Raw genomic sequence first — 16,056 nt, 5'->3', positions numbered from 1 at the left:
AACCACTGGGACCTCAAGGTGTAAACTTCACTTTCTTCAATGAGGCTTATAGGAATATGAAACTAAGCACAATCTCGGTGTGAACATGATAAAACATGATTCCAACGTCATACATTTGGTATGATATCTAAGATTGCCAAGTTAACACTGTGCAAGATTACATCTTCGGGAATAAGTTTGATATGGCAGAAAAAAAAAAATGGATTACACTTTTGAAAGCGTATCGCCATTACTTTTATTATGTTAGGACTGGAGAAGTATGTGGACACAAGCTTTGACTGCCCTTGTAAAGCGAGCAGAAATATGGCTTTCAGTGTGTGCTACCTGCTCATACCTGCTGTGCTGGCTTTCAGTGTGTGTTACCTGCTCATACCTGCTGTGCTGGCTTTCAGTGTGTGTTACCTGCTCATACCTGCTGTGCTGGCTTTCCTACTGATGGCCATATCCATACGGTCGAGTAAAAGTGCGCTGCCAGAGGTCTTAATGACTGCATTCACAGCCGCATACATTTGGCTTCTCATTTATCTCATTGATGGTCGTTACGTGGTCTGTGCGAGAACAACCTGGAATGGCACATTTGTGATCAAAGGTTCACAATCCTCCCAAACCTGGTGCATGCTGACGAACCACACAGAGAGAGAGAGGGAAGATAAGATGGATCAATCCAAGGATTTCCTTTTTGAATCAAGGGTAAGAAACTATATATCTTGCAAAGACTTTGTAATCTTCTTAAATGTGCATTTTTATATTTTATCTTTCTGTCTGTTAGTTTATCATTGTTTATTATCGTTATTCTTGTATTTTTTCATATTCATCTCTGATGTTCTGTTTATATTCATTAGTCTTTGCACTCATCTTCCCCTGTGATGTCTGAGTCTGAATGTTTATGTTTAGGTCACTCCCTTGTCTGCGTGCCCCACTATTTGGGTGTTTACGGTAGTTCCAGGGTTCGACCTTCCTTCCAATCTTGCATTTCTTACTTCCTGCTTTCTCTCCATTTCATGTTTGTAGATAGCACTGATATACTAATCCCAACTAACATAGAAGTTGTACAGTACTAATTATACTAACACACTAATATGTTTGTCAAACTAAAAAACAAACATAACTTATTCTGTGCAATTGTCTACTCCCTAGTCCGGAGCCGTTTGTATTACATGTGTGTCTTTGTGAATCCAGTCTGCGTTTTCGTTTCCCCCTCGTTACTGTCCTATTACCCATTCATGTGTCTCACCTGATGTTTATTTGTTAGACCGCCCTCACTCCCATGCCCCACCTAGTTTGTCTCATTCCCCTGGACTGACCTCCTGGTTTTTGAACTTTGCTCGTTTTTGAGTATGCTCTGTCTGCCCCTTCACCTGCCATTATACCTGCCATACCTGGACTGTCTGAATCAAAGACGAAAATACAAAATGGCTGGTACACCAGCCTGCAACACGGGGCCATTATGTCAGAAAAGCAGCTCTGCCAGATTTACAGCTGAACATTCTTATTAATATGTGTCAGTGTTTATCTCTAACAGCCTAATATTGTCTTTTCAGATGGCTGCCTTGGGCTCGCTTGCTGTCTTGAGTCTGATACTGCTGTGTTGGCTGATACATTCAGAATGGTCAAAGAAGCCAAGTACTCCTGACAGTGATCCAGAGACCTGTGTGTGACCCCTGCCTGCTTCCCTGGACTCTTCGCTTGTTTTTGTGGATTCTGTACCTCTGCCGTTTTTGGATTGCCTTCCCGGTTTTGAACCATCGCCTGTTTGGATTACGTTCTGTCTGACCCTCATTAAAACCATTATTAAAACCTGCCGTTATTAAAACCTGCCGTTTTCTCCACGCCCCAGTGTCTGCTTCTGGTTCCTCTGTTCCCCCCCCATCATGACTATATGGAACAGGGATCTCAAACTGATCACTTTTCATATGGAACAGGGATACTATTTCATATTTGTTCAATGTTGATATTACATTGATTTAATATCATAGTAAAATGGATTTCTGGTGGTCTCCGAATATAAAACCAACTTTATGGCAATGCTCATATTCCGCCCGGCTGACCACCTGACACCTGTGAGATATGGTCTGCACATCATTCTAGTGTGTAATCTCCCTGCAGTGTGTAATCTCCCTGCAGTGTGTAATCTCACTGCAGTGTGTAATCTCCCTGTAGTGTGTAATCTCCCTGTAGTGTGTAATCTCCCTGTAGTGTGTAATCTCACTGTAGGGTGTAATCTCACTGCAGTGTGTAATCTCCCTGCAGTGTGTAATCTCACTGCAGTGTGTAATCTCCCTGTAGTGTGTAATCTCCCTGTAGTGTGTAATCTCCCTGTAGGGTGTAATCTCCCTGCAGTGTGTAATCTCCCTGCAGTGTGTAATCTCACTGCAGTGTGTAATCTCCCTGTACTGTGTAATCTCCCTGTAGTGTGTAATCTCCCTGTAGGGTGTAATCTCCCTGTAGGGTGTAATCTCCCTGCAGTGTGTAATCTCCCTGCAGTGTGTAATCTCCCTGCAGTGTGTAATCTCCCTGCAGGGTGTAATCTCCCTGTAGGGTGTAATCTCACTGCAGTGTGTAATCGAGTCACCACCGCACAACACGGCAGAAGAACTTTCCCTTCAGACCCCACCTCTGCAGGACACACACACACCGTCACACACACACACACACACACACACAGTGCCACACACACATACACACCGTCACACACACACACACACACGCACACACACATACACACACTCACACACACACAGTGCCACACACACATACACACCATCACACACACACACACACGCGCGCACATACACACACACACTCACACACACACACACACACACACACACACTCACACTCACACTCACACACGCGCACATACACACACACACTCACACACACACACACACACACTCATACACGAGCGCACACACACACACACACACACACACACACACAGTGCCACACACACATACACACCGTCACACACACACTCACACACGCGCACATACACACACACACTCACACACACACACACACACACACACACTCACACACGCGCACATACACACACACTCACACACACGCACATACACACACACGCGCACACACACACACACACACCTCTGCATTGGTATGGGCACTATAATCAGTAGCAGTTGCACAGCGTCAGATGCCGGGGCTGCTGTCCGTGGTGAAATAATTGAACACAAACTGACAAAAATAAACAGTGAGAGTATTTTATTCGAACCACATGCTTGTAACAAGAAGGTGAGTCTCCGTGAACCCTGTGATTGGTGGATTTAATATGAGCCATCAATCACAGCCTTGGAATGAGCCAATCAAAAAGCTGCTCTCCAGCTACACTGTATAAGCACCCTGGTGGCTGGAACGAGGCAGCCCCTGATGAGTCTGTCTGTGGCCCCTGAGTCTGTCTGTGGCCCCTGATCAGTCTGTCTGTGGCCCCTGATCAGTCTGTCTGTGGCCCCTGATCAGTTTATCTGTGGCCCCTGATCAGTTTGTCTGTAATACACATGTATTTAACACACACTCAAACCCCAGGATGTCAGGCTTCAGTGAATCCAATAGCGAGACCACAGGAATAAACAGGATAAACAGGCGAGGGTCAAGAACCAGCAAACAGGTGTGACAGAGAATAAACAGTTTGTAAGCGATAATCCACCCAGGTAGCCTGGCAAACAGATACAACAAAGAAAATCCAAAGAGTAGTCAAGGTCACAGGCAGGGGGTCGAAAACAACAAGGCAGTCCAAACTGGCAGATAAACGGAAATGAAATCCAAAAGGGCAAACCGGTAAATCAAACACAATCCAAACACAGCGGGCTGATTAAGGTACACATAAACTCTCCAGTAAATCTTTTATTCTCATTTGAATTCTAATGTCTTCGGCTGGTGAAGCTCTCCTACAGGCTGAATGAAGCCCTTTTGATCATGGATGTAGTGTTATCTTTACACAGACAACAGAAGTGTTATCTTTACACAGACAACAGAAGTGTTATCTTTACACAGACAGTAGAAGTGTTATCTCTACACAGACAACAGAAGCGTTATCTTTACACAGACAGCAGAAGCGTTATCTTTACACAGACAACAGAAGCGTTATCTTTACACAGACAGTAGAAGTGTTATCTCTACACAGACAACAGAAGCGTTATCTTTACACAGACAGCAGAAGCGTTATCTTTACACAGACAACAGAAGTGTTATCTTTACACAGACAACACGTCCTGCAGTCAGACGTGCAGTTAGCCCTGCAGCAAGGCTGGCATTGACAGGCAGGTTCAGGTGTTTGATTGACAGGTGCTTCCACTCCTGATGACCTCATCAGCTGGGATCAGAGGAGGGGAGATGGCACAGAGGACGGAGAAGGGTAATTACCTGTGTAATTAACATTTAATTTAATTGTAATTAAAGTGTAATTAAGGTGTAATCAAAGAGGATTATTGAGAGCATATTGTCCTTGTTCAGCGTGTATGATGCAGCCAGGGCAGAGCCTGGTTTCTTCTGGGAATTTTGTATCATTTTGTATTCAGTAGGTGCCCCACAAAGCCCCCTTTCAGCATCTAATGCCCCCAGAGCACTGAGCTGGTCTCACATTAGGGGGTAACATTGGAGCCAGTGTGCAACCCCCCCCCCCCCCCACAAAGAGAGAGAGCTTTCTTTGGGGTTACTTACCTTCCCAAATCAGTTCAGTCTAACCCCCTCTCTGTCCTCACTTGGGGTTGTGTGGACCTCCATTCCGCTAGGGGCAGCAGAGAGGCCCAAAGTGACGGTCACTCCTCTTGCTTGTTGTCGACGTGTTTCTGCCATTGAAGTGTATAATAACAGTTCAATGGTTTCTGCTCTGGGTGGCGTGTATTCTTCCTGGTTTACACATTCAGGATATGAGCGAAAGCGAGTGGCCTTCACATTATCGGCAATTCAGTTATCGGGTGAAAATGAAAATGAACATCTCTCGTCAGTAAAGAGACCGATAAAGCTGTTTGCGTCTCCTCTTGTAGAGACAGGTTTGAACTATGCCTAAGTTACCGACTGTGACATAGGCGAAAGCAGGTCTAGCCTATTTCCTATGTGTTTGGAAAACGTTTCCGTTCAAAAACGATGAGCTGAATTAATGTATTTGCAAAAAACTTACGAATATTTAGTCAGCAAATCTGGTGGAAGCTCGTTTAGTTTGTTTGAAACGAAAATATTTCACTGGCTAGCTGCCTAACTCGGCAGTCGCTGTTATGACTCGTGTTTGTATTTTTTGAGAGCAGCGCCACGTCAGTGATCTCCGAAGGACATCCTCTGAATTCGGCTGGATTAAAACCCGTAGTACAGTCTGTATATCTCAGGTTTGCTGGCCAACCTCGAAAGTACTGCAAATACGTGAGCGCGGATTTAAGCGGCAAGATGACGGCGTCTAACTGGGGTCTGATAATGAACGTAGTGAACAGCATTGTCGGGGTGAGCGTGTTGACGATGCCTTTCTGCTTCAAGCAGGTAAGTTAGTTGCACTGTTGAGATGGATTTTGGTGAAACTGTCGTGTGCTGTTGTGGGGCCGCTTACTTGCTCTCTAACGTTAAGGGTAGAGACCTTGAAAGCTGGAGCAGAGAATGCTAACCGTGTAACTTCCCAATTTGTGATTTTGTGTCACCTTGTCATGGGGAAATGTATTAAAAAAAAAAACCAGCCCGCCTGTGAGTGAATGAATCCTCCGGCAGGCCCCGTGTAGTCAAGCCCGCTGACACAGGTGAAAGCGTTTCAGCTAGCCGCTTACCTGTTGCTGTTTATTTCGATAGGTAGTAGGCATTGTGTTTACTTAAGCTTCTTTAAAGGGTGAACCCCAGTGTTTATAGCTAAGACACAGGCTGCCGTGCTGGTGCTGGTGCTGGTGCTGGTGCTGGTGCTGGTGCTGGTGGTGATGATGATGATGATGATGATGATGATGATGATGATGATGATGATGATAATGGTGGTGGTGATGATGATGGTGATGATGTTGATGATGATGGTGGTGATGATGATGATGGTGATGATGATGGTGATGATGGTGATGATGATGATGGTGATGATGGTGGTGATGATGATGATGATGATGGTGATGATGGTGGTGATGGTGCTGGTGCTGATGATGGTGATGGTGATGATGATGGTGGTGATGATGATGGTGGTGATGATGATGGTGATGATGATGATAATGATGATGATGATGATGATGATGATGTTGGTGATGGTGATGGTGGTGGTGGTGATGATGGTGATGATGATGGTGGTGATGATGATGGTGGTGGTGATGATGATGGTGGTGATGATGATGGTGGTGATGATGATAGTGATGATGATAGTGATGATGATGGTGGTGATGATGATAGTGATGATGATGGTGATGATGGTGATGATGATGATAGTTATTCTCCCTTCCCTCTGTCTGGCCTGGGCTGCAGTGTGGCATCGTGCTGGGCACCCTCCTGCTGTTCTTCTGCTCCTGGATGACCCATCAGTCCTGCATGTTCCTGGTGCACTCGGCCAGCAACAGCAAGCGCAGGACCTATGCTGGACTCGGTGAGAGCACTCACACACACACACACACACACACACACACACACACTCACACTCTCTCGCTCTCTACACACTCGCACACTCACACACACTCGCACACTCACACACTCTCTCGCTCTCTACGCATGGTGCTATCCTTGCATACTAACCTGTTGCTGTGAGACCAAGCTGTTCACCTGTGTTCCGATTTTGGCATTCTTACTGAGACTAGCTGTGATGCTAAACGTGAGGCACTATCACGTGTTTTGAATGTGTGTGTTTGTAATTCTAGCCTTCCATGCATATGGTAAAGCAGGAAAAGCTCTTGTGGAAACAAGGTGAGTATTTTTATAAAGGTATTCTAGTTTGTTATTTAAATAATAACTTTGTTATTATTAGTACCATATTATTATTGAAATTAATTGTAATTATTGTGCTTAAGTGATCCCTTTCTGTATGAGATAAGCACAAATGAAGCTGCGTTATTGGTGCTCAGCATCGCAGTGTTGGCTGAGAGCTGTGTATGTGAGTGAGTGAGTGAGTGAGTGAGTGAGTGAGTGAGTGAGTGAGTGAGTGAGTGAGTGAGTGAGTGAGTGAGTGAGTGAGTGAGTGAGTGAGTGAGTGAGTGAGTGAGTGAGTGAGTGAGTGAGTGAGTGAGTGAGTGAGTGAGTGAGTGAGTGACACAGTATTGGGCCCTCTCTCTGCAGTATGATTGGTCGCGAGCGAGCGTGTAACACAGTATTGGGCCCTCTCTCTGCAGTATGATTGGTCTGATGCTGGGAACCTGCATCGCCTTTTATGTCGTCATCGCAGACCTGGGCTCCAACTTTTTCGCCCAGCTGCTGGGTCTTGAGGTAAGTGTCTCTCTCACACACACACACAAGATGTTCAATGCTGCTTGCTGTATTAGCACAAGAGTTAATTATTATATTGAATATTACTATTGCCACTTACTATTAGTATTTGCCTGGGTGTTTTAATATAACCATAATTGCGAGGCCAATCAGCCCAGCAATTTTCACTTACCATTAAAGTGTGCCTTCTCCTGAGTTTACTTAAAAGCTAAATAGTATCTAGCACCATATTTAACCTGGTCTTGAAAGCCCAGTGTTTCTGCCTCCACTACGTGTCCTGGCAAGCGATTCCACACATTGACCACTCGCTGTGTGAAAAAATACTTCCTAATATCTGTACGGAATCTGTCCTTTTCCAATTTTCGTTTGTGCCCTCTCGTTCTGCTAACTGATTTCACCCTGAAGAATCTGCTGTTGCTCACTTTGTTCATCCCTTTAATGAATTTAAAAGCCTCAATTAAGTCCCCCCTACGTCCTTTTACTACGCTTCAAGAGATTAAGCATCTTAAGTCTTTCCTTATAACTTTCATTTTTTATACATGGAATCAATCTAGTTGCCCGTCTCTGAACCTTTTCCAGTGCCTCTATGTTCTTCTTATAGTGTTCTTCTTCCCAGAACTCCAAGTGTGGTCAACCAAGAGTATTGTATAAGTGTTGTATTGTATTTAGTGAGCTTATGTTTTTACCCATAATGCATGTGTGTAATGTAATCGCTCGGGCGAGGCGAGGGGAGAGGCTTGGTTGTGCGCGTGACGCGTGGGGGCGTGTCCTGTTGCCGGGCAGGTGACGGGCAGTTTCCGGGTGCTGCTGCTGTTCGCTGTGTCGCTGTTCATCGTGCTGCCGCTCAGCCTGCAGCGGAACATGATGTCGTCCATCCAGTCCTTCTCCGCCATGGCTCTCATCTTCTACACGCTCTTCATGTTTGTGGTGAGTGCCATGCTCCTCCAGACCACAGGGGGCAGCACAGAGTGCCATGCTCCTCCAGACCACAGGGGGCAGCACAGAGTGCCATGCTCCTCCAGACCACAGGGGGCAGCGCAGAGTGCCATGCTCCTCCAGACCACAGGGGGCAGCGCAGAGTGCCATGCTCCTCCAGACCACAGGGGGCAGCACAGAGTGCCATGCTCCTCCAGACCACAGGGGGCAGCACAGAGTGCCATGCTCCTCCAGACCACAGGGGGCAGCACAGAGTGCCATGCTCCTCCAGACCACAGGGGGCAGCGCAGAGTGCCATGCTCCTCCAGACCACAGGGGGCAGCGCAGAGTGCCATGCTCCTCCAGACCACAGGGGGCAGCACAGAGTGCCATGCTCCTCCAGACCACAGGGGGTTCCCCTCCAATCCACAAGAGGCAGCGCTGGGTGCAATTTCCTTCCAATCCACAGGGGGCAACGGAGTGCCTGAGTGTAATTTCCCTCCAATCCACAGGGGGCAGAGTCCAACCCAACTACCCCCACCCCCTGTTACCTCACCTGTTACCTTACTGCCCCTACAGGACCTGGAGTCCGTCTGGCGTCCTTGCTGTCACTAACAGCCTCCGACTCACTCTCCGACTCTATCTCCATCTCCGACCCCGTGTTCAGACTATGAGCGATTTGGTCGATCACTTGCCGGAAGTCCATTCATTTTCTATGAAGTTGAGTGGCAGCCAGATACATGAGTAACTGACTATATGATGACTATTGTCTTTTTGTTTAGAACAGCTCTTCATGCGTGTTTTGCTGTTTATGGATTCAGTGCTTTGAACTTGGGGAAGAACCTATGCACTTTAATTCGCTTTGGATTAAAAGCGTCTGCCAAATGACAAAAATGTAAAAAAGTTGGCTGATAAAAGTTGCCCATGGCTTAACTTTCCACAGGCATCACCTGACAACAGCCAGTCAGAATTTCGGGTTTCATATTTGTCCAACCGACATGATACTCTGTCGTAAATAATTGTTCCGCCTAGTTTCGCTGCAGAAAAATTGAGAAACAGAAATGTTGTGCTTATGACCATTGCCAAGTTTAATATCTTGTTACTAATTGCCCATAGGTCGAAAAAATACCAGCATCGACAGGTAAAATCGTGCGGCTACAACCAGAAAATGTGTTGCTACACAAGATCACTACGAGGAAGCAGCGGGAAACTCTTGCCCCTCCCTCTGCCTAGTACACTCCAAGTCATCGGCGAAATCGCTCATAGTTTTCCTCTGACTCTAACCTTGTGTGCTGTGTTTCTCCGCCCTGCTGCTGACTCTAACCCTGGAGGCAGTAACTCTGACTCTGACCCTGTAGGCAGTAACTCTGACTCTAACCCTGTAGGCAGTGACTCTGACTCTGACTCTAACCCTGTAGATAGTAACTCTGACTCTGACTCTAACCCTGTAGATAGTAACTCTGACTCTGACCCTGTAGATAGTAACTCTGACTCTGACTCTAACCCTGTAGATAGTAACTCTGACTCTGACCCTGTAGGCAGTAACTCGGACTCTGACTCTAACCCTGTAGGCGGTAACTCTGACTCTGACTCTAACCCTGTAGATAGTAACTCTGACTCTAACCCTGTAGATAGTAACTCTGACTCTGACTCTAACCCTGTAGGCAGTAACTCTGACTCTAACCCTGTAGATAGTAACTCTGACTCTAACCCTGTAGATAGTAACTCTGACTCTGACTCTAACCCTGTAGATAGTAACTCTGACTCTGACTCTAACCCTGTAGATAGTAACTCTGACTCTGACTCTAACCCTGTAGATAGTAACTCTGACTCTAACCCTGTAGATAGTAACTCTGAATCTGACTCTAACCCTGTAGATAGTAACTCTGACTCTGACTCTAACCCTGTAGATAGTAACTCTGACTCTGACTCTAACCCTGTAGATAGTAACTCTGACTCTAACCCTGTAGATAGTAACTCTGACTCTGACTCTAACCCTGTAGATAGTAACTCTGACTCTAACCCTGTAGGCAGTAACTCTGACTCTAACCCTGTAGATAGTAACTCTGACTCTAACCCTGTAGATAGTAACTCTGACTCTGACTCTAACCCTGTAGATAGTAACTCTGACTCTGACTCTAACCCTGTAGATAGTAACTCTGACTCTGACTCTAACCCTGTAGATAGTAACTCTGACTCTAACCCTGTAGATAGTAACTCTGACTCTGACTCTAACCCTGTAGATAGTAACTCTGACTAACCCTGTAGATAGTAACTCTGACTCTGACTCTAACCCTGTAGATAGTAACTCTGACTCTGACTCTAACCCTGTAGATAGTAACTCTGACTCTGACTCTAACCCTGTAGATAGTAACTCTGACTCTAACCCTGTAGATAGTAACTCTGACTCTGACTCTAACCCTGTAGATAGTGTTGTCCTCCCTGCGCTATGGCTTGTTGAGTGGCTCCTGGGTGGAGCGGGTGAACCTGTGGAGAATGTCGGGCGTGATTCAGTGCCTGCCCATTATCGGCACCACCTTCTGCTGCCACCCGTGAGTAGAGCGCCCCCTACTGCAGGACCAGGGCGGTGCAGCCTGCTCCCAACGTCCCAGCGTGTGTGTGTGTGTGTGTGTGTGTGTTACACTCCATTTCATTTCAGCATTCTTTCAGAGGGCTTGTGGCTCTGGAGGCGGAGTTTAGGGTTGTGTAGGCAGGGCTAAAGAGGGACAGGGCCGCAGTTATTGGGAGTCTCACTTCGCTAACTCCTCCTCCCTCCTCCTGCCACCCCCCCTTCACCCCCCCGAAGCCCTGTTTCCTGTTTCCTGTTTCCCGTGCGTGGTCGTGTTTCCTTCGTGTTTAAACCTTGGTGAATGCGGTGTACTCCCAAATTCTCCTTCGGTCCGTATTGACGCTTGTGCGCACGCCCGGATCCTTCATGCTCATTAAACTCAGCCTCCGACCTGAGAGGGGGGTCCCCCCCCCACACCCCACCCCTCCAAATTTTCCGCTTGGCTAAATGTGTGCGCGTGCGGCCCTGTTGTGGTCCCGCCCTCATGGGCTCTCAGTGGGAGGCTCTGTACACCCTTTCATGCGGGTTTAGCGCTGGTTTGGGGTGGTGGTTGCCAGGAGCAATTTTTTTCAGCCTCACTCACTCTGAGACTCCTCCCCTTTCCCCTCCTCCCTGCGGGTGATGACCTTTGACCCTTGACCCTGGCGCTCTCCCTGACGCAGATGGTGCTCTCCTCCTTCCGGCACGGGCTGCTGGGGGGGAGCTGGACGGGGCAGGTGGGGCTGCTGCGCTGGGGCGGCCTGTTCCGCTGCCTGCCCATCTGCGGCATGGCGTTCGCCTGCCAGTCGTAAGTACGCCCTGCTTCCTCTTCCTCTTCCTCCTCCTGTTTCCGAGCGGTGAGGCGGGGAGGGGGTGTGGGGAGGTGGGGGGGTGGTACCTCAGCCGTCTCTTTCTCTTTTTGGCCCCCTCTTGCTCCTTTATTCTGCACTGAAGGCCCGCCTCTTTCCGCTGTTATCTGCACTGAAGCCCCGCCTCTTTCCGCTGTGATCTGACCTGAAGCCCCGCCTCTTTCAGCGGGGTTCAGACCTGAAGCCCCGCCTTAATCCTTGAGTTTGTTTTTGGTTTGTTCTTTGCGCTGTTTGTGCTGTAGAGGATAGCAAAACTGTTTACTGTTTTTGTTTTGTAATCACGGGATTTTGTTTGTTTTGTGTTGTTATTTGTAATGGTAAATGGTAAATGATTGGCATTTATATAGCACCTTTATCCAAAGCGCTGTACAATTGATGCTTCTCATTCACCCATTCATACACACATTCACACACCAACGGCGATTGACTGCCATGCAAGGTGCCGACCAGCTCGTCAGGAGCATTAAGGGGTTAGGTGTTTTGCTCAGGGACACTTCGACACAGCCCGGGCGGGGGATCGAACCGGCAACCCTCCGACTGCCAGACGACTGCTCTTACTGCCTGAGCCATGTTGCCCCAATGCCGATGCGTTTGTTGTTTGTTGTAATGGTGGTAGATGTGTTTGTTGTGTTGTCATGGTGTTAGATGCGTTTGTTGTTGTGTTGTCATGGTGGTAGATGCGTTTGTTGTTGTTGTGTTGTAATGATGGTAGATGCGTTTGTTGTTGTGTTGTAATGGCGGTAGATGTGTTTGTTGTTATTTCTAATGGCGGTAGATGCTTTTGGTGTTGTGTTGTCATGGTAGTAGATGCTTTTGTTGTTGTGTTGTAATGATAGTAGATGTGTTTGTTATTTGTAATGGTGGAAGATGCGTTTTTTGTTATTTGTAATGGTGGTAGATGCGTTTGGTGTTGTGTTGTAATTATAGTAGATGTGTTTGCTGTTATTTGTAATGGTGGTAGATGTGTTTTTTGTTATTTGTAATGGTGGTAGATGTGTTTGTTGTTGTTGTGTTGTAATGATGGTAGATGTGTTTGTTATTTGTAATGGTGGAAGATGCGTTTTTTGTTATTTGTAATGGTGGTAGATGCGTTTGGTGTTGTGTTGTCATGGTAGTAGATGCGTTTGTTGTTGTGTTGTAATTATAGTAGATGTGTTTGCTGTTATTTGTAATGGTGGTAGATGTGTTTTTTGTTATTTGTAATGGTGGTAGATGTGTTTGTTGTTGTTGTGTTGTAATGATGGTAGATGCATTTGTTGTTGCGTTGTAATGATGGTAGATGCATTTGTTGTTATTTGTAATGATGGTAGATGCGTTTTTTGTTATTTGTAATGGTGTTAGATGCGTTTGTTGTTGTGTTGTCATGGTGGTAGATGCGTTTGTTGTTGTTGTGTTGTAATGATGGTAGATGCGTTTGTTGTTGTGTTATAATGGCGGTAGATGCGTTTGTTGTTATTTCTAATGGTGGTAGATGCGTTTGTTGTTATTTGTAATGATGGTAGATGCATTTGTTGTTATTTGAAATGGTGTTTGATGCGTTTGTTGTTGTGTTGTAATTATGGTAGATGCGTTTGTTGTTATTCGTAATGATGGTAGATGTGTTTGTTGTTATTTGTAATGGTGGTAGATGTGTTTTTTGTTATTTGTAATGGTGGTAGATGTGTTTGTTGTTGTTGTGTTGTAATGATGGTAGATGCGTTTGTTATTTGTAATGATGGTAGATGCATTTGTTGTTGTGTTGTCATGGTGGTAGATGTGTTTGTTGTTGTGTTGTAATGATGGTAGATGCGTTTGTTGTTATTTGTAATGGTGGTAGATGCGTTTGTTGTTGTGTTGTGTTGTAATGGTGGTAGATGCGTTTATTGTTATTTGTAATGGTGATTGATGCGTTTGTTGTTATTTCTAGTGGTGGTAGTTGCGTTTGTTGTTATTGTGTTGTAATGATGGTCGATGCATTTGTTGTTGTGTAGTAATGATGGTCGATGCATTTGTTGTTGTGTAGTAATGGTGGTAGATGCGTTTGTTGTTGTGTTGTAATGGTGGTTGATGTGTTTGTTGTTATTGTGTTGTAATGATGGTCGATGCGTTTGTTGTTGTGTAGTAATGGTGGTAGATGCGTTTGTTGTTATTTGTAATGGTGATTGATGCGTTTGTTGTTATTTGTAATGGTGGTAGTTGCGTTTGTTGTTATTGTGTTGTAATGATGGTCGATGCATTTGTTGTTGTGTAGTAATGGTGGTAGATGCGTTTGTTGTTGTGTTGTAATGGTGGTTGATGTGTTTGTTGTTATTTGTAATGGTGGCAGATGCGTTGGAGCGCTCTGTTCCTCCAGGTCAGTGTCAGACATTGTGCGCTGTAGCTGCATTGAACACTACTCTATTACGTGCATTAATCTGAAACGGTGTCTCGAGCGTCCCGTGCGTCAAGGCTGCTCAGTGTCATGTTTTTAAACCTTTCAGTTTAACATCCGCAGGATATGTACTGGAGTCATTCGGTCACGGTCACGGCTGTACCTGCAGAGAGCTGTGGCTCACTAAGTGCAGGAGGGAGAGGGGCGCCCAGGGATGGGGCTCCTAGGTCTGCAGGGTGGCAGAGGTTTTGGGGTGTCATGGTGACGGTTGGCTTATATCTGTGATGGGAGGGAACATCCCTCCATCTGCCCGTCTTTCCTCCATCCCTCCATCCCTCCTCTCCTCTCCTTTCACCTCGGCTGCATTCTCCTTCCTGATCTTCCCGTCCTCCTGCCATGGCTGAATCTGTCTCTGTGTTCATGATTTGGCTGAATCCGTTTCTGTGTTCATGATTTGGCTTTTCCATGAAATTCTTTTGAATTGAAAATCCATGTTTCTTTTTCTGAAAGTGTGAGACTATGACCCTGGGCACATTAAACACAGGGCTCTCACGTTACATGCACACTGTTAATGCTGTTCTTTCTACGTCGGTTTTGGATAAAAGCGTCTGCTAAATAAAATGCAATGTAATGTACTGTAAGGCCACACCACAGATGCGTTTGAAACCGCTGGTTTTATGACTGCGCTTTAAACCGCAACACAAACCTCACGGCGAAAGGGAGAGGCTTTGCTGGGCCCTCAGTGATTAATACTCTGAAGCTACAAGCACAGGCATAACAACACAATGAGCACAGGCATAACAACACTACAAGCACAGGCACAACAACACTACGAGCACAGGCACAACAACACTACGAGCACAGGCACAACAACACAATGAGCACAGGCATAACAACACTACAAGCACAGGCACAACAACACTACGAGCACAGGCACAACAACACTACGAGCACAGGCACAACAACACTATGAGCACAGGCACAACAACACTATGAGCACAGGCACAACAACACTACGAGCACAGGCACAACAGCCCTACGAGCACAGGCACAACAGCCCTACGAGCACAGGCACAACAGCCCTACCAGCACAGGCACAACAACACTACGAGCACAGGCACAACAACACTACGAGCACAGGCACAACAACACTATGAGCACAGGCACAACAACACTACGAGCACAGGCACAACAGCCCTACGAGCACAGGCACAACAACACTATGAGCACAGGCACAACAACACTACGAGCACAGGCACAACAGCCCTACGAGCACAGGCATAACAACACTACGAGCACAGGCACAACAACAGTACGAGCACAGGCACAACAACACTACGAGCACAGGCACAACAGCCCTACCAGCACAGGCACAACAACACTACGAGCACAGGCATTGCTTTGGCACCTCATTGTGCACAGGCTCTTACTGAGCACAGTGACTGAACATAGATACTGAGCACAGTTAAGTTACTGAACACAGATACTGAACACAGTGACTGAGCACAGTTACAGAATTGCGAAACTTACTTACATGCACACTTAATAGGGCTGAAACACACATAATGGTTATAACACACTTCATGATTGAAACGGTTCTGATTATGTATGTAGACATTATCTAACTGAGGCATGTTATATTTCTCCTTCTACATATTGGATACCCAGTGTCATATTCTTCTTGTGTGTGAGTGAGTGTGTCTGTGTGTATATGTAAAATGAAAATGCATGGTTAATAATGCAACAGTTTTTGTGAGGTGAGGGTTTTGGGGATTCTGAGAGATGGGTGTAGGTGAGGGTTTTGGGGATTCTGAGAGATGGGTATAGGTGAGGGTTTTGGGGATTCTGAGAGGTGGGTGTAGGTGAGGGCTTTGGGGATTCTGAGAGACGGGTTTAGGTGAGGGTTTTGGGGATTCTGAGAGATGGGTGTAGGTGAGGGTTTTGGGGATTCTGAGAGATGGGTGTAGGTGAGGGCTTTGGGGATTCTGAGAGGT

General features: G+C 46.2%; 1 protein-coding gene across 4 annotated transcripts in view; it reads left to right on the top strand.

The window, feature by feature from the left end:
• The first annotated feature begins 4,821 nt into the window (after positions 1-4,821).
• Positions 4,822-16,056, top strand: part of slc38a10 (solute carrier family 38 member 10) — a 32,313-nt gene continuing 21,078 nt past the window's right edge. For 2 of the 4 annotated variants that reach the window (XM_061225161.1, XM_061225145.1), the window contains exons 1-6: positions 4,822-5,487; positions 6,433-6,550; positions 6,819-6,864; positions 7,287-7,380; positions 8,164-8,307; positions 10,723-10,847. In XM_061225161.1, coding sequence (XP_061081145.1) covers positions 5,398-5,487; positions 6,433-6,550; positions 6,819-6,864; positions 7,287-7,380; positions 8,164-8,307; positions 10,723-10,847 — 617 coding nt within the window. In that variant the 5' untranslated portion in view covers positions 4,822-5,397. Of the gene's footprint in view, positions 5,488-6,432; positions 6,551-6,818; positions 6,865-7,286; positions 7,381-8,163; positions 8,308-10,722; positions 10,848-11,526; positions 11,652-16,056 lie in introns of all 4 variants that reach the window. The other 2 variants (XM_061225153.1, XM_061225169.1) reach the window with 2 other exon arrangements.

This window comes from Conger conger, chromosome 2 (assembly GCF_963514075.1).
Source record: "Conger conger chromosome 2, fConCon1.1, whole genome shotgun sequence".
NCBI lineage: Eukaryota > Metazoa > Chordata > Actinopteri > Anguilliformes > Congridae > Conger > Conger conger.
This window is presented reverse-complemented; position numbering and strand designations above follow the sequence as displayed.